The sequence below is a fragment of the Benincasa hispida genome, chromosome 11 (assembly GCF_027475165.1).
Source record: "Benincasa hispida cultivar pf3 chromosome 11, pf3_genome.v1.1, whole genome shotgun sequence".
Classification (NCBI taxonomy): domain Eukaryota; kingdom Viridiplantae; phylum Streptophyta; class Magnoliopsida; order Cucurbitales; family Cucurbitaceae; genus Benincasa; species Benincasa hispida.
This window is the reverse complement of record NC_143488.1, coordinates 85,294,479-85,320,983: the sequence shown is the minus strand read 5'-3', so window position 1 is coordinate 85,320,983 and position 26,505 is coordinate 85,294,479. Positions and strand designations below refer to the sequence as shown.

At 32.9% G+C, this 26,505-nt stretch overlaps 1 protein-coding gene across 1 annotated transcript; it reads right to left on the bottom strand.

Moving 5' to 3' along the window:
• Nucleotides 1-3,287: 3,287 nt before the first annotated feature.
• Nucleotides 3,288-13,185, bottom strand: LOC150032980 (putative mitochondrial saccharopine dehydrogenase-like oxidoreductase At5g39410). Its single transcript, XM_090307417.1, has 2 exons — nucleotides 12,293-13,185; nucleotides 3,288-4,031 (listed from the first exon to the last, which is right to left on the bottom strand). Exons 1-2 carry the CDS (start codon nucleotides 12,974-12,976, stop codon nucleotides 3,360-3,362), a joined length of 1,356 nt encoding a protein of 451 aa, XP_090163543.1. The 5' UTR covers nucleotides 12,977-13,185; the 3' UTR covers nucleotides 3,288-3,359.
• Nucleotides 13,186-26,505: the final 13,320 nt, after the last annotated feature.

Genomic DNA, 26,505 nt, shown 5'->3' with positions numbered 1-26,505 from the left:
TCTTCCCTGCATAACCCTAGAATGAGTTAGGTAAATAAGCATAATTCATCATCAACTGACCATGTCTAATAGGGTTCTGTTTCTCTTATCTGATACACCATTTTATTGAGGTGTACCAAGTGTTGAGAGTTGAGATATGATTCCATGTTCTATCAAATAGTCATGGAATCTCACATCCATATACTCTCCACCTCGACCTACTCAAAGTGTTTTTATATTTTTACCCAATAAATTCTCAACTTCAGGCTTATACTTCTTGAACTTTTTAAGTGTATCAGACTTATGTTGCATCAGGTAAACATACCCATATCTAGAATAATCATCTGTAAAAGTGATGAAATATTCATACTCTCCTCTTGGCTTAATATTTATCAAATCACAAAGGTCTGAATGTACAAGTTCTAAGGGCTCATTAGCTCTATAACCTTTAACCTTTTCCTGTAAAAGTTTATTTGTCATTTTTCCTTCTAGACAAGATTCACATATAGGTAAATAATTTTCCTCTAACGCTTTTAGAAGTCCACTCTTAACCAACCTCTCAATTCTATTGAGATTTATGTGATCGAGTCTTAAATGCCAAAGATGGACATTTTCTTTTGGAGAAACTTTTAGTCTTTTATTTTGTGTAGTAGCAGTGTTTAACATATCAATATTATGGAGCATTTTTTATGTTAACAGCCTTAGCGCAAATAAGTTATTTTCGTTTATTGCTGAACAAATATGAATACCATTTTTCGAAATAAAGACTTTATCACAAATAAACGATATATTATATGAATGTTCCAATAAAATAGATACTGAAATCAAATTCCTTTTAAAATTACGAACAAAAAATACATTGTCTAACAATATAAATTTAGAATAAAAAAATGACTTGAAGCTCCCAACTGCTACCCTGTCCTAACCCGCAGAGTCATATTTATAGCCCCTAGGTGCTATCATGGATTAGTTTCCTATAGAGAAAGAAAAAAAGTGGTTAGTGGCCCCTGAATCAAATATCCAGGCAGAATCATCATTTTCCACTAATAAAGTTTTCAAAATTAGTAAATCATATTTACTTTCTTTTGCTTTTTTCTTCTTAGCCAAATATTTTGGACAGTTCCTTTTCTAATCCTTATCCTAGTTGTAATAAAAACAGGTTCCCTTTGCAACCTTAGCCTTTTTTCCCTTGTGGACGGAAACAACAGAGATAGCTTTATTCCCCTTACCACCTTTCTTCTTCTTCCATTTCTTTAGTCAGAAGAATAAGGTGCAGACTTCGTCCTAGAGGTAGAACCCATGTGAATTTTTTTGAGGAACTGGCAACATTTGCCTGCCCATGTTGTCCTTTGACTTTCGTCAAGGACTCATAAGTCAATAACTCATTGAGAAGAATCATAAGAATGTATTCTATTTTGTTCATTACAATGTTGCTGCGTAACTATAAGAAACTCTTTGGAAGAGTCTTCAGGATAAAGCTTACTTGGCTGGACTCGTCTATAATAGCCCCATTCATTTTTGCCACGTTGAAGTGGACCATCATGTTAAGGACATGCTTCCTAATAGATGATCTTTCGTTCATCCTGGTGTTGAAGATGAATTTGAGAGCGTTGTGTTTGAGATGTGTGGACGATTGCCCAAACATCTCATGTAGTGACTCTATGATCTCACGTGCAGTGATCATGACCTTATGCTTTTTGGCCAAGACTTCAGTTAAGCTTTCCAAAATGTAAACTCAAGCCTCTTCTTGGCCTTAGTCCACTGGACATAGGCATCATGAACATTTCGTGATGCGTTGGGTCCAGGAATTGGAGGATACTCATCTGTTAGGGCAAATTTTAGGTCATCGATGACCAAGATAGTGTTTATCATATTTTTCTAACTAATGTAATTTTTGTCAGTTAATTTGTCGACACAAAGTAACAAAATAACAGTGCTAGTCATGATTATAAGAGTGCTAAAACAAAACAAATTATTTATATTAGATATTTTTTCAAAAACTCATTTTATCCAATAAAATTTAGCAAAAAATTAATGAATCTTAATATCATTTAATTTTGCAATGAGACTTCAGTGATTTAGAATAAATGCCACCTCGGGGTGTGCAATTATTCCTTCACTGAATTGAAACATTCTTAATCAAATGTTGCATTAGAATAACTTTTATTCTTATAATATTTAACTATCATTGATTTGGTCAATAAATCATTAACTTCCTTAATATTTTCTAGTAAGTGTAACCCTTCATTTTCAACCCTATAGTCCTACCCCATTAGCCTGCCTAAGGGAAGAACATAATTGGTACAATAATCAGCGCCTAAAACACATATGATTATGACTCACACTAAAACAGTTGGTACTCCAAACAGACTATTATATTCCATATACTATTATAATTTATAGACTATAATAATGTAACTAACTCAACATCCAAACAATTCTTAAATTTTTGCAAATTTTAAAGTATTGGAACTAAATTGTTGCATTTCATAAAAGTTTAGAAACCAAAAGTGGTTTTTAGCCATACTAGAGTGTGTTTGGAATACCTCTCTAAGTGATTAAATTAATAAATAAGTTATTTTGAAAAATATTCGTGTGTTTGCCAACTACTTAAAATAGATTTTTAAAAAATGAGTTTATAAAATAAGTTGGTTTTAGGATAAACGCTTGAAACTAACTTTTAGAAAAATGAATTTTAAGTGTTTAATGGTTAATCTCTCCCTATTTGTATGGAAAACTTCAATAATCGCTACCGACAAACCTCCAACCATAATCTCCAGCAACCGCCACGGGCCAATCTCCGGCCACCACTTCCGACGGTTGCCATCTGCCACATCTGATGATAGCTATTGGCCAATCTCCGACCACCTCTTCCGGTGACCCTCCATCGGCCAACCTCCGACCACCACTTCCGGTAACCTTCATCAGTCAACCTACGATCACCATTTCCAACGACCGACACTGGCTACCTCCGACCACCATATCCGATGACCATTGGTCAACTCCGATCATCACCTCCATCTGCAAATTCTTTTATAGTAATTTGAAACTAGTATATAACAAAACCAAACAAATTTTTATATAAAAACACTGCTGAAAAAGAGTTGCCAAACATGTATATGTGTTTTTATTCTGAGGAGTTTTTATCCAAAATATTTAAATGAAAATGCATTCTTGAAAAAAAAAAAATTCGTAAATCATTCCAAATAAGGCGTCAAATTAGAAAAAAGAAACAAATGGAACAATAATAATATTAGTCACATGCACATAGCTCATCACATTCTCTCTTTTCTCTTGAAGTTAAAGGTTGAAAACAATAACGATTGCAATAATAATAATATATACGATCTAAATTAAACCCGCATCACCACACACATTCTCTAAGCATTCTTTGGAATAACGTCAAAAGATATGCCATTCTCTTGAAGTCTTTGTTGAAGATCAGTTGGTCCAAACACAATACCTGGAGTTAGAACTCCTCCTTTTGGCAGAACCCCACGTTTAGTTAGAACAATCAAAGCACATTGAATAAGGATTATGGAAGTGGTTGTATACCCAGGCTCAGGCCCCATCAATCTCGTTACAATTTCCTTATTATATCCTTCTTCATCTTCTCCACTATCATCAAACCCACGTCCCACGAACCACATTTTGAACGAGCCATTTTTTACTTCATCTTCTGGACCTTTCTTTTTGAACAAACCAATGCTAAAAATGAAAGGGAATGTCAAGAGAAGCCACCTTCCAAATGAATATTTAGCAAACATCCCTATCAAAATCCCAGCTGCCACAAACCGTCGGATTTCAAAGTAGGATTTCGAGCAAATCTTTACTCCGAAACGAGCTGGCTTCACTGATGACCAAAATTTCTTTCTTTGTTCGATGTCTTCAGGAGTTTCGTTCAGGCCAGGAAGGCCTCGGGGATTTTCAGCTAAAGTAGAGAGTGTTCTTCGAATTACACTTGAATCAGCCGAAGGTAATCTCACAGCCCAAAGGCCTAGATCCTTGTTGTGCTCTATTAAAGGTTTCTTAGGAAGAACAGATCCAGGAATCTGCAAAAATTCAACAACCTCAGAGCTTGGAATCATTAATTAATTTCAAGCATGTTCAAGATTCTAAAAAGGGTTTTCAAAAAATTTAATGAACCGAACAATCAGATCAATTCAATATAATCTTATTACGATTTGAATCGGGTTATTATCAACTCATTTTAGTTGGGTTGGATTAAATTTATGGGTTATCAAATATTAACATTATTTATAACACTTTTACACAACTAATTATAATTAAATAATTTAACACAGAAAATAAGTCAATTCCAAACATATCCTTAAGTCAAATGAAATCAATTTTAATTTCGATTGGTATAAAATCAATTTTAAAAGTGTAGACCAAACATTAAAATGATTTAATTAAAATCACTTTTAACAAATCATTTATTAATAAATTAATTTTGTTAAAATAACTATTTCTAAAAACACTCCCAAACCTGCCCTTACGTTATAATGTTATACTGTAGAAATATCTTATTTCTAGAAATTTATTTTATAGGTTTGTTATAATACTATCTTAACCTTGCTCCCTTGCTTTCCTAATATAAAATATTGTCTATAGTCCCACCTTTTAATAATATATTAACTTCATAACCAAACATATAAGAGAATTTGAGTCACCAACTTATCTTGAGTGGAGTGGACTAATGCCATTATAATAGTTGAAACTCTCGATTATTATAATTCATACTTAGTTATAGTAAACTATTTGAAAATCCTCATTGTCTATGTTGTTTATTATTTTGTAGTTATCCTAGCTCTTTCATCATTTAATTCAGATTAAATAGTATGTATCTAAACACATATTATCATAACTCAACCAAATAGTCTGTATAAACACATATTATTATAACCCAACACCCATAAATCAACTTGGTAATTAAATAACAACAATAATCAATTAAAGCAAATAAATTTGGTAAGATTTTTAAGTAATAAATAGTTAAATATTATGTTGGTGAAAATTGAGTTTTTAAGGAAAATAGCTTTTGAGAATCCCATACTGGTTAAGTTGAGGAATGAACTTTACTTCTTATACTCTCATGTTGGACCTTGGTTTTGGACCTTAAAGGGTACCTATGTTTGAGAGGGAGTGAGGAGATAGATCAATGTGGGTATGGTAGAAATCCCACCGTGTGCCCCCGTCCGTTTGATCGGACGAACGTGGCATGGCGTGGCTAGGCGAAGCACATGTTTGGGTGGCTGGCCCCATTTCCCTCTCACACATCATTTTTTCATTCTCCCAATGCTCTCAATCACTCCCTCTCTTTAAAGGTGTGAGTTTCCAATCGATGATGATGCATTTCCAACCAATACCTTTTTTTTTATCATGAAGACGAATGGCCGTATTGGTGACCTACTTGCACACTTGGGCAGAGCCACAAAATATCTTAAAGAGAGTGAGATCTGTGACTCAATCTGTAACAAGCTTCTTGCAGGTTTCGTTCCTTGCCCGATCGTCATTTCCTTACCGTTCGCCCGTTTGTTGTTGTCCTGTTCATCATTTAAGGATTCCCATTTCCAAAAATTTTAAAACAACTCCCATCTGCCAAAATTTTGTAATAGCCTTTACAAGCAACAACGACATTATGACATCAGACCTCAACCGTTCATTCCGATTCGAAGGAGCAAACCTCAAACGGTGGAAGTAGAAGATGTTTTTTCTTACCGTAAAAAAGGTTGCCAGCGTTTGTACTATGGATAAGCCAACCGTCTTGATAGAAGATCCAACTGAACAACAGATAAAAGAATCTACTGACTGGGAGGAGAAACATTTTTTACGTAAAAATTTTATATTAAATGGTTTGACTGATAATCTGTATGACTACTACAACACAATGAAGACTGCAAAGGAAGTTTGGGACGCCCTACAAAAGAAGTACGACATCGAGGAGGTTGGGTCCAAGAAATATGCTGTCAGTCGTTACCTCAAGTTTCAGATAACGGATAACAAATCTGTGGATGCTCAGTCCTATGAACTACAGAAGATAGCCCATGAGATAATTACTGAAGGTATGCCTCTAGACGAACAATTTAAATTTATTGTTATTATTGATAAACTGCCCCCTTTGTAGAAAGATTTTAAGAAAACGTCGAGCCGTAAGACCAAGGAGTTTTCCTTGGAGGGTCTTATCACCCAGCTAAGGATTGAGGAGGAAGCCCGAAAGTAGGACCAGAGGGAGGAGGTGAATGTCGTACTTGGGAGATCCACCTCTGCCATGGTCAAACCTGACCAAAAATCAAAGCGGATAAAGAGAAATGGTCAAAACCATGGTTCCAACAACCAGAACCAACAAAAAAAAGCAGAAACCCCCTTTAGAAGAAACAGTATAGTTCCTTTGCTTTAATTATAACAAACTTGAACAAATGGCTAGGAACTGTAGAAACAAACGTCGTCCTGCTAGTAAGGCGAACCTGACAGAAGAACCGTTAGTTTCCATGATCATAGAAGTAAATATGACTGGTGGTTCTGAGGGATGGTGGATAGACAATGGCGCTATGCGCCATGTCTGTCACAACCTTAGTCTCTTTAAAACCTATACTGAAACTACGGATAATAATATTCTGTTGGAGGATCACCACTCTATGAAAGTTGTTGGAACCGACAAGGTGGAGCTGAAGTTCACCTCTGAGAAGACCTTCACGTTGAAGGATGTCTTGCACACTTCGGAGATAAGAAAGAACTTAGTCTCAGGCTATCTCCTCAACAAGGCCAGATTTACTCAAACCATAGAAACAAACTTATATAGCCGCACTAAGAATAATGTACTTGTAGGGATATGCAACAGAGGGAATGTTCAAATTAAATTTCAACCTTAATAAAATGAGATCTTTTGTGTATATATTGTGTCTATGAATGTTTGGCATGCTCGACACTATCATGTTAATAAGAAACTAATTAGTAACATGATTAGGCTGAAAATGATACCTAAGTTCCCTAAATGAATTTGATAAATGGGAATATTGTAATCAAACTAAAATTACTAAAACTTTGCATAAATCTGTACTTAGGATATCTGAACCTCTAGACTTGATTCATTCTGATTTATGTGAATTTGATGGCATCTTGACTAGGAATAGTAAAATATATTTTATTACTTTTATTGATGACTGCTCTGATTTTACTTTTGTATATTTGTTGAAAAACAAAGGTGATGCATTTGATGCCTTCAAAATGTTTGTATCTGAAGTACAAAATCAATTTAATAGAAAGATTAAAAGACTTCGTAGTGATAGGGGAATTGAGTATGGCTCAAACAACTTTAATGAGTTCTTTAACTCACATGGAATAATACACGAAAAGACTGCACCCTACTCTCTTGAAATAAACGGAAAAGCCGAAAGGAAAAATAGAATTTTAGTTGAGCTAGTAGTTGCTATTTTACTTAGTTCAGGAGTCACGTCTTATTGATGGGATGAAATCATCCTTATCGTGTGTTATTTTCTAAATAGAATCCCAAAGTCTAAAAACACAACTTCATCTTACGAAATCCTCAAGAATAAGAAACCAAACTTGTCATATTTTAGAACAATGGGTTGTCTAGCCGATGTAAGGATTCCAGACCCGAAAAGAAAAAAGCTAGCTAGTAGAGCCTATGAGTGTGTCTTTATAGGCTATGCTATAAATAGTAAAGCCTATAGGTTCTGTGATCTAGTAAACCAAGTGATCATTAAGTCAAATGATGTCGATTTCTTTGAGGATAAATTTCCTTTTAAATCGAAAAATAATAGAGGCTGGGGATCCACTAATCTATCCCTAGTTAGAAATCGTACCTCTACAAAAGAAACCAACCCAGAACCTAGAAGAAGCAAAAGATCTAGAATCGCCAAGGATTTCAGGAATGACTTCCAGACCTATAACATAGAAGAAAATCCTAAAGATCTAAAAGTTGCCTTGTCCTTAGTAGATGCCAACTTATGGCACGAAGCCATAAATGATAAGATGGACCCACTTGAGTCAAATAGGACTTGGCACTTAGTAAATCCCCCACGTTGCAAGATAATAGGGTGCAAATGAATCTTAAGAAAAAACTTAGACTTGATGGAACAGTTGACAAGTTTAAAACAAGGTTAGTGGCAAAGGGCTTTAAACAAAGAGAAAACATAGACTTCTTTGACACCTTTTCCCCTGTCACTAGAATTACCTCAATCCATGTTTTGTTATCTCTCGCTGCTCTTTATAACCTCGTAGTACATCAAATGGATGTAAAAATCGCCTTCTTAAATGGTGAACTTGAAGAAGAAATTTACATGGAACAACCTGAAGGTTTTTTAGTCCATGGTCAAGAAAATAAGGTTTGTAAACTAGATAAATCTCTCTATGGTCTAAAACAAGCTTCTAAGCAATGGCATGAAAATTTTGATAACCTAATCCTATCTAAAGGTTTCAAGGTTAATGAAAGTGACAAATACATCTATTATAAATTTGAAAATAATCTTTGCACTAGGTCTGATATAGCTTATGCTGTAAGATTCCTTTGAAGGTTTACAATAAAACCTAGTTTAGAGCATTAGAATGCTATAGAAATGGTTATGAGGTACTTGAAGAAAACCCAAAACCTAGGTTACATTATAAGTTTCCTACTGTTCTGGAAGGATTCAGCGATGCTGATTGGAACTCCCTCTCGGATGATTCAAAGGCTACATGTGGCTATATCTTCAATATAGTAGGCGAAGCTGTCTCTTGGAAGTCCAAGAAACAGACTATTTTAGCTCAATCTATGATAGAGTCAGAAATAATAGCACTAGCAATAGCTGGTAAAGAAGCAGGCTAGCTTAGAAGTCTGCTATCAAAGATTCCCCAATAGGAAAAGCCAGTACCAGCAATATTAATCTATTGCGATAGTACTGCAACAATTGCAAAAGTTCAGAATCGTCTTTATAACATAAAGATACGACAAATACATCATAAGCACAGTACCATTAGAGAGTTTCTCACTAGTGGTGTCGTTAGAGTGGATCATATACGGACTGATGAAAACTTGGTCGATCCTTTAACGAAAGAACTGACCAGAGAGAAGGTTTTCAAGAGCTCATAAAGGATGAAACTCATACCTATAGACTCATAAATAACCAAGTGATATTTAGTGAATCGTGCTAAAATGAACCCGGAGTTCCATTCTTATGACTTAAAGTTTGAGCATGATATCCTGAAACGTAAGAGAGGTTGAACGCAGTTCTTAATGAGATCTATACTTGATGTCATGTGCGGTACCTAGCTACAGGAGTACTCTTGATAGACTCACCTATGTGTATGTGAATGTGGAAGTGGGAGCTGCTTCTTGTGGATACACGTGTTAGGTCTTAAAGCACGGGCATTCGAACTACACCCTAATGACATTGCATGTGAGATGTTGTTAGAGATAGAGTTCAAAACCAAGGGTTACTTTAGTATATTCTGAATCATCTACACTACGTAAAGGTTCAAGTCGGAAAATACCTTTACTTATGCATAGTGTTGTATGGACTGAAACTACTCGATGGAAAATGTTTTTCTTATATTTTTAAATTTTCAAGTGGGGGACTGTTGGTGAAAATTGAATTTTTAATGGAAATGACTTTTGAGAATCCTACATTAGTTAAGTTAAGGAATGAACTCTACTTCTTATACTCCCATATTGGACCTTGGGTTTGGACCTCAAGAGGTACCCATGTTTTGGAGAGAGTGAGAAGATAGACCAACGTGGGTACAGTGGAAATCTCACACACGCGCCGTCGTCCAGACGAGGCAAGGCGAGGCGCGTGTGTGACTATTTTTTTAAATAATTTTTTTTTATTTTGTTTGTTATAATAATTATTTTTATTATCAAGTGTTTCAGACACATCATTTTTTCATTCTCCCAATGCTGCTCTCAATCACTCCCTCTCTTTTGTTTTTCCCTTTTTCCGAGCAATCCAGTCTGAAGGTGTGAGTTTCCTGTCGATGACGGATTATTTCTAACCGAGACTTTTTTTGGGTTGTTTTATCCTAGGGACGACGTGGCCGTATTGGTGACCTGCTTGCACACTTGGGCGGAGCCGAGAAATGTCTTAAAGAAAGCGATATCTATGACTCAGCCTATAACGAGCTTCTGTTTTGCAAGTTTTGTTCCTTGTCCGACCGTCATTTTTTGACCGTTCGCCCGTTCGCTGAGGGTTCCCTTTCCAACATATTATATTGACAAGTATTCTTAATGGGGTGTAAGGATTGAAATTTAAAAATTTTAAGAAATCAATTGAATGGAGTAGGCTAGGTTGGTTCAGAACCATATTTGTCGGTCGATTTGATTTTCTAAAAAATTAAAAAGAAAAAAGAAGTTTGTCAATTCCAATTTGTACAGTTTTTATATATTATTTAGAGTCTGTTGGATTCAGATTTTATTCCAAAACATAAAAGAGTTTTTTTAGTAGCGAATGAATTTCTAACTTCAAGAAATATAGAGATGGTATATATTAAGTAGCGTTAGGTTAAAGCACATATTCACTATAAGTAGTGGTTTTGATGTTTATTTTAAATGTTTCTTAATATGAAACTTCATGTAATAAAGCAATAATTATTATGAAGATTTTGTTTATTTTGTTGGTAAACATTTTAAAAAAATAATTGCAAATTTAATTAAATATTTATTGTATATAACAATAATTCAAAACAATTTAAAGTCCTTCAAATAAATACTTGACTTTATATTTTTTATTTGAAATTTTGCTTCTTTTCTATCATTTTCTTTACAGTAATTTCATATTTCTTAAATAAGAAACATATAAATTCATAGCCAAAGTTTAAAGACAATAACTAGTTTAAAAAAAAAAAGAAAAAAAAAACTATTTGTTGATCCATTTGATAACTTTAATTCTAAACTTTTGAAAATTGTGCTTCTTTTTTTTACCATAATTTTCATGGAGAAAATTTAAAAACAAAAACAGGTCTATAAATGATATCACACAACTTTTTCTTTTAGTTTTCAAAATTCAGAATATTTAGAAAAAAAAATCATGAATAACAAAACCAAATAAATTTAGGATTGTTTATAAACTTAATTTTGAAAAAACAAATACTTTTATTTGTTTTTAAAATAGTACTTCTTTCTCTTAAATTTCTTAGACATTACTTTCTAATTTTACTAGCAAAGTAACATTATATTTTCAATACATAAATTTGATTATTTCATTAAATAATTAAAATTTAGCAGTATTTGGGTGTACTTTTTGCAGTTCACTCCAAACACTGAAGAAAGAAAACTCAATGATATTTAAGAAAAAGAAGAAAGAAGTGTTTGCCACATTACAAATTGTGATAAACTATGGTTAAACGATTGGATGAACGGTAAACAAAAAATTGATTCATCCACCTTCAGGCTTATCAATGGGCTCAAAGCTCAAAAATCGATTAAAGTCCAGCCCAAGTTCAGTCCAAAGTCAATGTTTGACCAACCTAACTCATTCTCACACGTTTACTCATTGGAGTGAATATAGATTACCATTTAGAAAAATATGGGCCAACCCTTTTGGGACATGTATTTGGATCGCCACGTTGGGTTGAACTTATCATTAGGCTAACCAAAAGTATATATTTTATATATTAAACAAGTATATTTTTAAATATTACTTTTTAAATAACATAAAATTTAAAAAGTGTTAAAAATAAAAAATAAAGCCTTTTAAGAAAACTAAATATTAAATAAAACTTTATAATATTAATAATTTGTAAAAAAAAAAAAAATCAATAAAAATATAATAAATTTTGATATAATATTTCTTTGAGAAGATCTAATTAATATATATATATAGTTAGTTAGATAATTAATATTTAATGAACTAATCAAATAAGTAGACTCAAGACTAACCAAAGCTCATCCCAAAACTTTGATCCAATGAATCAAGTCTAAAGGTTGGATCATGAACATGACTATTGAAAATTTGACTTACCTAATCCAAGATCAAATGATGCTTTAGACCATTGGGATTAGATCATACCTTCACTTTTTAGGATGAGGGTGGATCAACCTAATATTTCTCTTTCCATTTTTTAAATAAAAATTTCTTTTAGTTTACCAATATTTAGAAATGATTAAAATATTTTAAAATCTTCAATCGTCAATCCAAAAATTTAAGGTGAAAGTAAAAAGATCTATATTTTATTCACATAAAAAAAAGTGATTATTTTAATAATTTATTTTTTTAAAAAAATTATAATTGGCACGTGGCAACTTTTTTTTCTTTATATATTAAAAAGTTGAGAGGTTGGTTGTAGGATATATGAGTTGAGAGAAATTATTGCTGACCATTATTGGGCGACGTGTAGGGGGCCTTGAGCGTCTGAGTCGAACCAACTCGGCATGATTAGCCACACCCAAAACAGCGGATTCGTAAGTCCCAAAGTTGAAACCCATTCCTCTATCATACTCCACGCTCACATACGCTTCCACCCAACTCGGCGCTGATTTCCCAACCCATTGCCTCGAATTGTAAATCAAACCCAATTCAGCTGGAACCGAATCAAACCCACATCCCGAAACCACCAAACTCCCACTCTCAACCGCCCTCTCATCATACTCTGCCTCCATTCTCTCCATAAACTCTGGCTCCCCACATATGTCCAAGTAATCGCACCCTGTTTCCACGCACGCCGCAACCACCGGCTCACCGTGTCGGCGGAACGGCCCAACGCAGTTCAGAATCAGCTTGGTTTGGGAGCAGAGGTGGTGAATGGATTGGGGTTCGGCGATATTGGAAATAAGGAGGGGAATGGGCGGCGGAGGCAGGGGATGAGCTGCCCATTTGAGGGCTTTGGTGAGTTTGGCGTGGTCTCGACCGGCGAGAGCGAGAGATTTGAGAGGAGAAGAAGGAGATGGGTTGAGGAATTTGAGAGCTTCACGGACAACGTACTTGCCTGTGAAACCAGTGGCTCCTAAGATTATGAGATCGTAGAGAGGGGTGGAAAGAACTTGTTGAGGTCCTCCACTCATTGTTTAAGGAAGGGTGGAAGATGGAAATGGAAGTTGCTATGGGGAATGATATAAATAGGGGTATAAAGTAAGTAAGAGAAAAACTTGGTAAATTATTTTTTATTTGTGTGTAAAATGAATGCCTATGGTATTGCTCAATACTCATGCATCCTCTCTACACATCCTTTTACAAATGTTGTTTGGTATATAAATAGGGATATAAGAATAAGGATGAATTTTATTTTTCCGAATCCAAGTCAAGTTTTGAAAACTAAATTAAATAAAGATAGTTTTTTAAATGTGTTTCTATTTATTTATTTTTTAATGTTTCTACAATTTGACTAAGAATTCAAATGACTATCGCTTAAAAAATAAATGAAGAAATGGTAAAAAAAAAAAAAAAACACGGTTTTCAAAAACTAAAAACCAAATGGTTATCAAATATGTATTTATTTTGAGTTTTGAGTTTTTGAATATTAAGCTTAGACACTATTTCAATTTTCCATATATATAAGTTTCATGGTTTAGTTATATACTTTTTGTTAATGTTTTAAAAAATTAAATCAAATTTTGAAAATTAAAAAATATATATTGTGAGTTTTTAGAATTTGATTAAAATTAGAGTGATTCTTTAAAAAAAAAAAAAATGTGAAACCCATAATATAGAAGTTTGGTAGAAAACAAACATAACCTTTGAAAAACACAAAATACTAAAAATGAAACCATTATCAAATGGAGTCTTGGTTTTTAGTTTTTCATTTTCTAAAAAATTAAGTTTATAAACACTACTAGCTAGTTGCACTTTTAGTATCTTATTAATTTTGTTATCTTAATTTTAACCATGTTTCAAAATCGAATTGAAATTTTGAAAAAAAAATTATAAAATGTTTATGTTTTTGGAATTTGAGTGAGAATTCAAATATTTCATTGAGGAATATGAAGATCATAATAAAGATATTAGAAAGAAATAAGCATAAATTAATAATAAATAATAATTATTATTATTATAATTTAGCAAAATCATTATCAAACAAAGTTTTAATAATCCATATTTTTAGTTTTTGGATAGTTCAACAACAATATGTAGGAGTGAAAGATTCGATCATTTATCTACGTTAAGTCAGGAATATAAGTTTTTGAACCTATTGAACTACGCACTCGAATGATACAACAGGTTTGAATTTGGGTTAAACAAACAAGAGAAACCCATCCTATAGAGTTGATATGACCTATATAGAACAATGTTCTATTTCAAAATGATTAAGTAAAACATTAACCTGATATATATTAATTAATTTGAGAGATATATGTCTTAACCAATTGACATGTGACCGCTTGGTTGAGGAATCTATCGCTTAAATTAGGCTTAAATCGACATTGGTAAAAGCAATATAAATTAATTTAGGAACTCAACTAGTTAATTATTAAATATTGTTAAAAAAAATTAATGCGTTTAAGTTTGATTGAATATATTAATTGTGATTAATTACTTAAACTTGAATATATTAATTGTGATTAATTAGTTTGTACTTGATTATATATATAGTTAAAGGTAATTGTTTTAAATGATAAAACTACTAGAAATAGTTTCAAATATAGCAAAATGACATTGTTTATCATTGATAGATAGTGTGACATTTTGCTATATTTATAAATAAGTTGACTCATTTTCTTATATTTGAAAACAACTCTATAGTTAATGAACGAATGAATTAGAATCAGAAAATCCAAATAATTATTATTATTAAGTTAAAATAAGATTTTTGTACATGTATTCTGAAGTTTCTTCAATTTTAATTCCTATACTTTCAAAATATCCATTTTTAGTTTCCGTACTTTCAATAAATCTTAAATTTTGTCCCTCGAAGTTAATATTTTTTTTTTATAAAAAATGGTATAATAATAATAATTTTCATGCAAAAAAATAAGTGAATATATTTTCAAATTTTTTAGAAAAAAATACTAATAGAACGGTAATAATTTTTTGTTTGAAAAAATCAACAATAAACTAGTAGGAGGGATCATATTTCATATTTATTAGAAGTACATAGTAAAATTGGATATGTCAAAGTACATGGATTAAAATTGAATAAATTCCAAAGTACATGAACCAAAATAATCATTTAACCTGTTTTGATAACATTTATTTTCTTTAAAAAAAAGGAGTTAATATTGATTATTACACGTTATTAATTAGAAATAATCAGCTTTTATAATTATCTTATTAATTAGATCTTAAATAATAATGCTTTCCCTAAATAATAATAAATGAATAATCATTACAATAAAATTGGGATTTCATGATAGTAAAATTCTCACCATTAAAATTCATGCAGTTAACTACAACAATAATGGATTTCCATGACATTATAGTGAAAACAAATTGCGTTTGGAGGGAGGAAAGTGTCATAACATTTTTTAGTTGTTGTATCACCCGTAAAAGTATGAGTATCAGTGATATTTTTGAAAAATGTCATAACTAGACTTTTAACGATAATTGTCAATAATAAACAATTACTGATAATTATAAATTGTCACCGACAAAATTTACTATAACAAGTTATCATTGTTATCATTTAATTCAAATTTGGTTTATTATTGTAGTATTATGGATATTAACAACAATTATAAGATGTTAAAATGAATATATAGTTACATTTTTTTTTTGTTAAGAATATCTAAACCACACCACTTTTTATTATCAAGAGTACGTGAATCATGACAAATATTTTATGTCAACAAATGTTCTATCACGGCACATTTGTATTGTTACAAAGTTTCATATTATGACACTTTTGTATCGTCAATAAAATACATGTTTTGATAGTTTGTTATTTATTTGAATCTTGTCAACACATGATAAAGCTGATAATATATTTTTACAAATAGATCGTCTAATAAACATTGGTAAAAGTTTTACTGGAAGCTAGTTATGTTGAATGAAAACAAAAGTGAGCTTAACTCAATAAAAATTGGCATGACCTTTCACCTTAGAGATTAGAGGTTCAAATCGTTTGATCCTCATCCCCATAGTTGTTATACTAAAAAAATAATAAAAATTTTCTTTCAATCATAAGTTATCACGTTATTATTTTAAATTAATGATAAAGATACATATTGTTAATTTTGAGTCCAATTACAAATTAACTTGTATAGATCAAATAAGTTTGGTGTAATCAAATTGGATTGTTTATAATAGAAATGACTTCACAAAATGGACCTCTTTTAGAGACTCATATTACTTCATAGTTAACAAAGAAAGGAATCACAAATATGAAAATGTGACCTAAAGTATACCCATCTGACACTATATTTGTTATAGTAATTGGCCTCAATATTTCAAATAATAGGGGTATACATAAATACACCGAAAATTGATTCAACCGACCGATCGACATATATATTAGTCTTTTAAAAAAAAAATTAAGAGAAATTATGTAGAATGATCAGAATCCAATACCCAATTGAAAAAAGTGACCACTATTTGAATCCTATGATTTCTGGCCATAATGTGATGCATAGGCTCGTTACTGAATTTTTCAATTTTGCCTCCTCCCTAGAATCCAACGCTTCCATCAATTAAGGATGGATATATCTTCCAAAATTTAAGCAAAATTCAGTTTTTTTTTTTTAAAAAAAAATACAATGTTGAATATCTCGTCTCCTCCTCATAAATTTTTTATTTATATATTTCAAATTCACGCTATATTCTCAAATCTTGTCTAATATTTCATTTTATTTATTTTTTTATGAAATTCAATTTTAGAACTTTTAAACGTGTGGTAGAGCACCATAAAATCGGTCCTAGCTTCGTTTTCTGGCTACTCCTAGAGTTTGCAATTGCGGGGAGAACCTACAAATATGGAAGTTGGTGTATCATTAATGTGAATTTAGGTAAAGAATTGGTTTTTGAATTGCATTGCATATGGAGAAGGATTGATTTGGGATGTGTGGTAGTGTTAAATCACATTCGGATGTAGCTACTTCTTTGTCACTGTGAACCTTTGGTGTTGGCACGCCCTCCAATTTGATAGATAATTCCAGAAATAATGTAATCGGCAAGACCGGGTTCGAGACAAAAATTCCGAACAAGGTATTTAAAATGTATGTATGTATGCTTTATTATCACTTTGGACTCTATTTAGTTTACCCCTAACCCCTTTTCTTTTTAGTATAGTGTATTTCCATGACTCAACAAAAATTTTAGTAATTAAGTTCAAAGTATTTGTGTGGCTTCTACTCAAATAAATATATTAGAAATTTGCAAAGCTCAATCCAAAGTTGCAACACTATATTTAGGTACAAGGTATTCCTTTTTCTCAAAAGGAAGGAATCGTAGATTGAATTTGTGTGGCTTCTTGTTATTACAGAAAGATGAAAACAACTTCAAGGTTGTTATAAATCAGTTACATACAAGCTGCCTTTACATACATTTTGTAACTACGTGTAAAAGAAAGTGAGAAAAATACAGAGTGTTCAAGAAAGGCTAACAACTTATCTTGTATCAATCTTGTAACTCCCCTAATAAAAATTCCCATCAGCTTCTCCGTGGAAGTAGGCTATCCTTGGCCGAACCACGTAAATCATCGTGTTCATCTTCTTCATCGATCTTCTTTGTTCTATCATTTACCATTTAGCCATCGATCGTGTATCGTTTAGCCATCGATCGTTTACCTCGGCACCTCTATCGTGTAGACCATCGTCGACTTCAAACCCCATCGTCTAGGCGATCTTCAGTAAAGTTTTCATCGTCTAGACGACTATTCCCTTATCGTCTACATGACTCCTTGATTTACCTCCAATCGGCTAGACGATAGCAGCCTCATCGTCTAGGCAATTTCCGGCAACATCTCCTTCAGGTTCTCTCATTCTTTTCTCTCGGTTTTCTCTGCAACAAAGAAAAGATAGGAATAGTCATTTGAGTTCTACAAAAACTTCAGAAGTGCTTATCTCTAATCACAGCCGTCGAGGTGTAAGGTGGAAATTTTCTTCACGCGGATTGTGCTTTCAACACACTGATTTGTGTTTGTGTTTTCAACTAAGGTAGTATCCGGTATTCAATATAGGGCCTGGGTTTCTTTAAGCCCAAAAGATCATCTTTAGTTTAATAGTGCAGTGTGTTATCGGCCCATTATAAGCATACCAAGCCCAACAAGTGGTATCATAGCCTGCAAGAAAACTTCAAGATTAGTCAAGATTCTAAAGAAGCAAAATCTTGGAGCTTTCCAGATAAAATTTGAATCAAATATGGCAGTAGCAAGGTATGACATTGAAAAAGTCGATGGGAAAGGAGACTTTGGCTTGTGGAAAGCCAAGATCAAGGCCATCTTGGGACAACAAAGGGCACATAAGGCCCTAGAGGATCCAGCCAAGCTGGCAATCACTGCAGCTGAAGAAGAAAAAGAGAACATGGAGCTAATTGCTCATGGAACACTGGTTTTAAACTTGCCTGATAGTGTCCTAAGGTAAGTGATCGACCAAAAGACAACTTTTAAGATGTGGAGCAAGTTGAATGAGCTTTATGAGACTAAAAATCTACCCAACAAACTTTTCCTAAGGGAAAGGTTCTTTACCTTCAAGATGAGTGCTTCTAAATCCTTGACAGAGAATCTAGATGATTTCAAGAGGATAACTACTGAATTCAAGACTCAAGGAGAAGAGATTGGGGTAGATAATAAAGCATTTGTGCTTCTCAACTCATTGTCGGATTCCTACAAAGATGTGAAGACTGCCCTAAAATATGGGAGAGATTCCTTAACTACTGATATTATCATTTCAGCTCTTAAAATCAGAGAGATGGAGCTCATAACTAGCAAGGAAGACAAGCCTAGTGTAGAGGGCTTATTTGTCAAGGGTAAGTCAAAACAGAACAATAAGGAAAAAGGAAAACAAAGGTCAACAGAAGAGGGGAAAGGAAAATCTAAGGTTAGATGTAAATATTGCAAAAAAACTTGGACATCTAATCAAGGATTGCAGAATTTTGAAGTGGAAGAATGAGCAGAAAACAAGCAACCACAACCTCAACAGAAAGTCCAACCTAATCAGTCAGGTGAAGCCTTAATTTGTAAGAACTCTTACTTCTATTCAGATGCTTTGGCTACCTCTAATTGAAAGGCAGAAGAACAAGCTAATAAGAACCTAGATTGGGTTCTAGATTCAAGGTGTTCTTTCCATATGATACCCCACAAAGACTGGTTTACTACCTATAAAGAGTTGGATGGAGGATCTGTCTACATGGGTAATAATAACTTATGTCCAGTGGTTGGGATTGGCTCAGTCTCACTGAAACTTAAAGATGGAATAGTCAAGCTATTGAGGAATGTCAGACATGTGCCTAAGCTGAAGAGAAATCTAATTTCACTAGGCATGCTTGATTCTATTGGCTGTGAATACAAAGGTAAGGAAGGTTACTGTGAAGTTTTGAAGAACAGTAGGTCTATCCTCAGAGGGGTGAAGATTAATGGTGTGTATGTTGTTCAAGGAGTTCAGAAAATTCACTCAGCTTTAATTGTGACTCAGAAGCAGCCTACTGAAGGAGATCTTTGGCACAAAAGGCTCTCACACATTAGTGCCAAAGGTCTACAAGCTCTTGTCAATCAAGGAATTCTACCTAAGGAAGTTCATCAGAGCCTATTCTTTTGTGAACATTGTGTGATAGGGAAGGCTACTAGGCAGAGATTTGTGAAGGCTCAGCACACAACCAAGGCCATCATTGACTATGCGCATTCGAACCTATGGGGTCCCTCACCTTTCCAGTCCTTAAGTGGAGCTAGGTATTTCTTAACCTTTGTTGATGACTATTCTAGAAAGTGTTGGATCTATTTCCTTAAATCTAAGGATTTAGTTTTTGAAAAGTTCAAAGAATGGAAGATTATGGTTGAAAAATTATCTAATTGTCAAATTAAGTGTCTAAGAACTGATAATGGGCTTGAGTACTGTGCAAAAGAGTTTAATATTTTTTGTAGACAACGTGGTATTACTAGACATAAGACAATTAGGTATACATCTCAGCAATATGGGGTGGCAGAGAGATTGAACAAAACTATAATGGAGAGAGTAAGAAGCCTATTGTCAGATGCTATACTTCCTGAGAAATTTTGGACAGTAGCAACCTCATACACTGTCTATACACTAAACAGATACCCCCATGCATCTCTCAACCTTCTAACCTCTGAAGAAAGGTGGACCAAAAAACCTCCTAGTCTAAATAACCTAAGGGTGTTTGGTTACACTGGCTTTGTTCATCAGAGTAAAGGGAAATTAGTGTCGAAGCTGTGAAGTGTATGTTTTTGGGCTTCACAGAAGGTGTTAAGGGGTTTAGAATGTGGCATCCTACAGAGAAGAGATGTATCACCAGCAGAGATGTTTTCAGGGAGGATGAAATGTATATGCAGAGATCTAATTCTAATGTTAGCACCTCAAATGAAGAATGATAAAATTAAGGTGAAGCAAGTTCTTAACCCTAGTTCTGATCCTTCAAGCTCTGAATCACCTTTTGATCAACTACCTCATCTTGAAGAAGAAGTAGAAGATAGGCTTACTGATCCCGAATAAGAAGAACCAGATTTGAGGGGGTTCAACCTAGCTAGAGATAGGCAGAGAAGAACTATTGTGCCACCTTCAAGGTATGAAGACTACTTAGCTTTGAATGCTTCTGATTTATCCAATGATTCAGAACCCTCAACCTTTGAAGCAGCAATAAGTTATCCAAAAGCTAAGTTGTTGATAGAAGCAATGAATGAAGAAGTTGATTCACTAGTAAGAAACAACACTTGGGAGTTGACATCTTTGCCAAAAGGATGCAAGCCAACATCCAAATGGGTGTATAAATTGAAGGAAGGTTTCCCTAATGATCAAGGATCTAGATATAAAGCTAGGTTGGTTGCTAAGGGTTTTACACAGAGGCCAGGTGTTGATTTCAATGAGATATTTTCTCCAATGGTCAAGCAAACTTCTATCATATTGTTGTTGTCTATTGTGGCTCAGAATAGCCTAGAGTTGGAGTAACTTGATGTTAAAGCAGCTTTTCTACATAACTTCCTAGAGGAAGTTATCTATATGAGCTAACCTAAGGGGTATGAGGTCAGAGGGAAAGAAGACTATGTATGCCTACTTAAAAAGTCTATCTATGACCTTAAATAGTCCTCTAAATGCTGGAACAGAAAATTTAGTGATTTTGAACAGAAGAATGGCTTTTATAAAAGCTCCTATGACAGCTGTGTTTACATAAACACAGATGTCTATACTCATCCTATCTACTTGTTACTATATGTGGATGACATACTTTTATTAGGAGCAACTATGAAAGAGTTCAATAAAGTAAAAGATTTACTGAAGTCAGAATTCGAAATGAAAGACATGGGCAATGCAACTAGAATACTAGGCATTGACATTATCAGAAACAGAAAAGCAAGTATTCTAAGCATTGATCAATCACAGTATTGCCAGAAATTGTTAAAGAAGTATCACATGACAGAGGCCAAATCAGTATCTGCTCCTATAGCTAACCATTTCAAACTCTCAGCAGAGAATTCACCTAAAGAATCTGACATTGAACATCAGAAGGTAATGTCAACAGTCCCCTATTCCCAAGTTGTGGGAAGCTTAATGTATCTAATGGTGTCTACAAGACCTAACATTGCCTATGCTACTAGTCTGGTGAGTAGATATATGGCTAATCCGGGTAAAAGGCACTAGGAGGCAACTAGGTGGATAATAAGTATCTTAAGGGTACTTCTAATGCTAAACTAATGTACCAACAACTTCCAGACAGTGAACTAGAGCTGATTGGGTATGTTGACTTTGACTACGCTGAAGATCTAGACAAGAGAACATCCTTATCAGGATATATCTTCCTATATGGTAGGTGTGTCCTAAGTTAGAAGGCTACTTTACAATCAGTAGTAGCTCTTTTTACTACTGAGGCAGAGTTTATTGCCCTTTCAGAGGCAGTAAAGGAAGGTCTATGACTAAAGGGTTTCCTATGTGATTTCAGGATCAAACAGAATGCAGTGAAATTTTTTTGTGACAATCAGAGCACCATACATTTATCTAAGCATCCTCAGTACCATAACAGAACTAAACATATTGATGTTAAATATCATTTCATTCGAGAACAGATAGAAGCAAAACAAGTTGAAGTTCTGAAAGTACATACCTTATGAGGGAATGCCACCGATATGTTGACAAAGACAGTCACTCAGCTCAAACTTCAGAAGTGCCTTGATATTATAGGGTTTGAGTTGAGAGACAAAGTTTAAAGAAGAAGACAATCAGTTCAGAGAAGCTGAAGAAATACTTGAAGTTTATTTCAAGGTGGAGATTATTATTACACAAAGATGAAAACAATTTCAAGGTTGTTATAAATCAGTTACATACAAGCTGCCTTTATATACATTTTGTAACTACATGTAAAAGTAAGTGAGAAAAATACAGAGTGTTCAAGAAAGGCTAACAACTTATCTTGTATCAATCATGTAACTCCCCTAATAAAAATTTTCATTAGCTTCTCCGTGGACGTAGGCTATCCTTAGCCGAACCACGTAAATCATTGTATTCATCTTCTTCATCGATCTTATTTGTTCTATCGTTTACCATTTAGCCATCGATCGTGTATCGTTTAGCCATCGATCATTTACCTCAGCACCTCTATCGTGTAAACCATCGTCGACTTCAAACCCCATCGTCTAGACGATCTTCAGTAAAGCCTTCATCATCTAGACGACTCTTTCCCTTATCGTCTAGACGACTCCTTGCTTTACCTCCAATCGACTAGACGATAGCAGCCTCATCGTCCAAGCGATTTTCGGTAGCATCTCCCTCAGGTTCTTTCCTTCTTTTCTCTCGGTTTTCTTTACAACAAAGAAAAGATAGGAATAGTCATTTGAGTTATACAAAAACTTCAGAAGTGCTTATCTCTAATCACAACCGTCAAGGTGTAGGGTGGAGATTTTCTTCACATGGATTGTGCTTTCAGCACACTGATTTGTGTTTTTGTTTTCAACTAAGGTGGTATCCAGTATTCAGTATAGGGCCTGGGTTTCTTTAAGCCCAAAAATTCATCTTTAGTTTAATAGTGCAGTGTGTTATCAGCCCATTATAAGCATATTATGCCCAACACTTCTTTAATACATTGTATTTATTTTTAAGCTTAGATTTGTCTACACATATACCGTGTATTAAGAGTTTGGTGTTTGTAAATCACAATATATTCTTTTATTCTCACTTTCTTTTATTCTTGCTTTCTCTCTCCAACGTTGTATAGTTTGTTTACATACAATTTAGCAACATGATTATATATTATTTTTAAGACATTATGTTTGTCTATATTTTGTTTAGATTTGTCTAGTGTTTGGTGTACGCAACAATTTGAGGTTGGCACGTCGAAGCTGTCGAGTTTCTTGGAGCTCATACAATTTTGGGTGATTTTGACTATTTTTGTTATGATTTTTTGGTAGTTAGTTGTGATTTTGGTCCCCATGGTACCTCTTTAGATTTTGTTATTTTGAATCTAAAATTTTGTTTTAACTCTTTTTTGGTTTGGATTTAATAGGAGTTTATATTTATAATTTGAGCATTTTATGTTTGTTTATTTAAATAATGTATGTAGGTTGTTTGGGTAGCTTAGACATTCCGTAAATATTAATTAATCAACTAAATAATTATTTTGTCATATATCAAATCCAATGGTCATCTTTCAAAATGACTAATTAAATTTGGTCATTCTTGCCGTCAATACCACCAACCTAAGCTCCGATGGATAAGAGAATGGAGAAGGCCTAAAAAGCGCTTGGGTGCAAGAAGGATTTCCTGCAGCATAGTGGTTCTTCCATACCAACTTAGCTGCCCAGCGCTGCTATTGGCATAATAATCGATACACCATAGGTTGGCCCAACCTAGTCCTCTTGTACTAGGGTTGGCTCCTCGCAGTCCTCCCTAACACTAACGGTAGATAGGAACCGAACTATCTCACGACTTTCTAAACCTAACTCATGTACCACTTGAATTGGCGAACAACCAAACCGTTGGCACCTTCTTCAACCCCAGGATATGATGAGTTGACATCGAGGTGCCAAACGACTCTATCGAGGAGTCATCAACCTGTTATCCCCGACGTACCTTTGATCCGTTGAGCGAGAACCCTTCCACACGAAACTCCCAGATCACTATGGCCGACTTTCGTCTCTGTTCGACCAGTCGGTCTCACAGTCAGGCAGACTTATACCATTACGCTCACGAGCAGAATCTTAGCTTGAGAAGCCTACTACTTTAATATCGATTTATAATTTTTTCTATGTTGCCTAATTTCCAAACCCACTACATCATTGATTTAAATTTTTTCATAAAAAATGATTGAATTAAATTTTTGAAAATTGTAAATTATATTAACCTAACAATAATACTTCATCAATCTATCTTTTCTTTTCATTCACCCTAACTTTACTTGCAGAATAAAAAGATAAGAAATCATAAACCGACCAAACCAACCAATAGTAAATAAATCCAAAAACTAATTAAATGAGAATTTGGTCCAAGGGCCAAATTGAAAGGATTGACTCAAAACTAACACTGAACACACATGTCCATATAATGGTTATGAAAAACTCTATAAATCGAAAAGTCGTCCCTCCATTTCAATTTAGAAGGATTCAGAGAAGAGGCATTTAATGATAGATGAATGATTTGAAACCCAAAATCTTATTTGAATACCCAAAGACTTTGAAGACAAGTTGAAGATATTTTAAGATACAAGACTTCTAGACTTCGATAATCTTTAAGATAATCAACAAACCAAAGATCGATCCAAGAAGATCAACATATCAAAATAAGCCAAAAGTGGATACAAAAAGATCAACACGCTAGGGACTCATCCATAAAAATTAACAAATAAAAGGTTAATCCAAGCCTAAAAGCTAATAAGATGAACAAACCAGCATTTGATCTAAGCAAATCAACAAAAGTTAGATCAATCCAAAAAATTAGCAAGCTAGAAGGTCATCAAAGTATATTAACAAGTTCGATGATTAAAATATGCATAATCAAGAGAAAGAATCCAAGGATAAATATTAGAGATCATGTACCCTCTCAATTTAATAAAATTATATTTAGTCGATGAATTAAATTTTTTCGAAAATATAGTATTTATTAATTATAATAATTAATTTGATTGTATATATTAGATTTAATATATTAATAAAAATTTATTTAATGTGAATTTACTAAAATTTTGTAGTAAAGTTGTTTGAAGTCAATTTTGAATTCTTATTTATAGATCTGCTTGAAAACTTTAAAATAAGGATAATTGTAATGGATAGTAAAATTGGTTGTTTTTTTCTTAGTATGTCATATCAATAAAAAAAAATGTAAATATGACAAATATTTTTAAAAAAATTCAAGTCTATCATTGATAAACATCTATTAGTGAAAAACAAAATTTTTTTCTATCACTTATATACCATTTCTATGTTTACCATTAATGGATGTCTATCTTATCGACCATTTATATATATATATATATATAGTAATTGAAATTTTCTTTAAATAAGATTTGAGAGTAAAAAAATTCATAAAGTTTGAGTTTAAATTTTTATTAGGCCACTAAATTATGTCTAACATTTTAACCTTTTACGTTTAAAAAATGATTCTAAAAAAATGAAAATGTTATCAAATCAAAATTAGGGTTTTTTATAGCCTAAATAAACATACCTGTTATGCAATTGCAGTGTAATAGACTAATTTTACACACAAAAAATGTCAAATTTACTTTTTTAGCCCTTCTTACTATTCATTTTTTATAATAATAATAATAACAATAATAAAATAATAATAATAATAATTATTATTATTATTATTATTATTATTATTATTATAAAAGAAGCATGTAAAGAAAGTTTTTTTTTGTAGTTATAAACTTTCCAAAACAATTTTCTTCTTAGAACCTATAGAAGTAAGAAAAGCTTCTCTAAAAATTCGAAAATTGTTGTCCTCATAAAAGAAAGAAAAAATCAATACGAAACTTTAAAGGAGAAAAGAATGTATATTTGATATATTTAGTATTATATATTTGAATTTTCTAAAAATAAATCAGTATATATTTGATAAGTGCATGAACAATACAATTTGTACAATCTATCATCTTATATACTGAATAATATATTTGATGTATGTTTATATTTTCCACTATATTAACAGGATATTTGACATATACATGAGATCTTAATAGATAGCTAATCTAGGGAAAATAGAATAAAATAAACGAAATCAACTAAAATGGAGGGTACGTTTATTTTAAACAAAGAATAGAAGAGAGGGAATTAAAAAAAAGAGAATTTAATAATAATAATTACATTAAAAAACTCCAAAAGAAAATATAATTATAAAAAAGTGAAAACGTATTTTAAAAAATATTATTGTAATTAAACTAAGGGTCTCTTTGGAATGACTTAGAAAAAAAAATGTTTATCAAAAACTCATTTTTATTTAAAAACATTTGATAAAAAATCATTAAAATATTGGCAACTATTTCTTAAAAATGTTTTATACCAAAAATT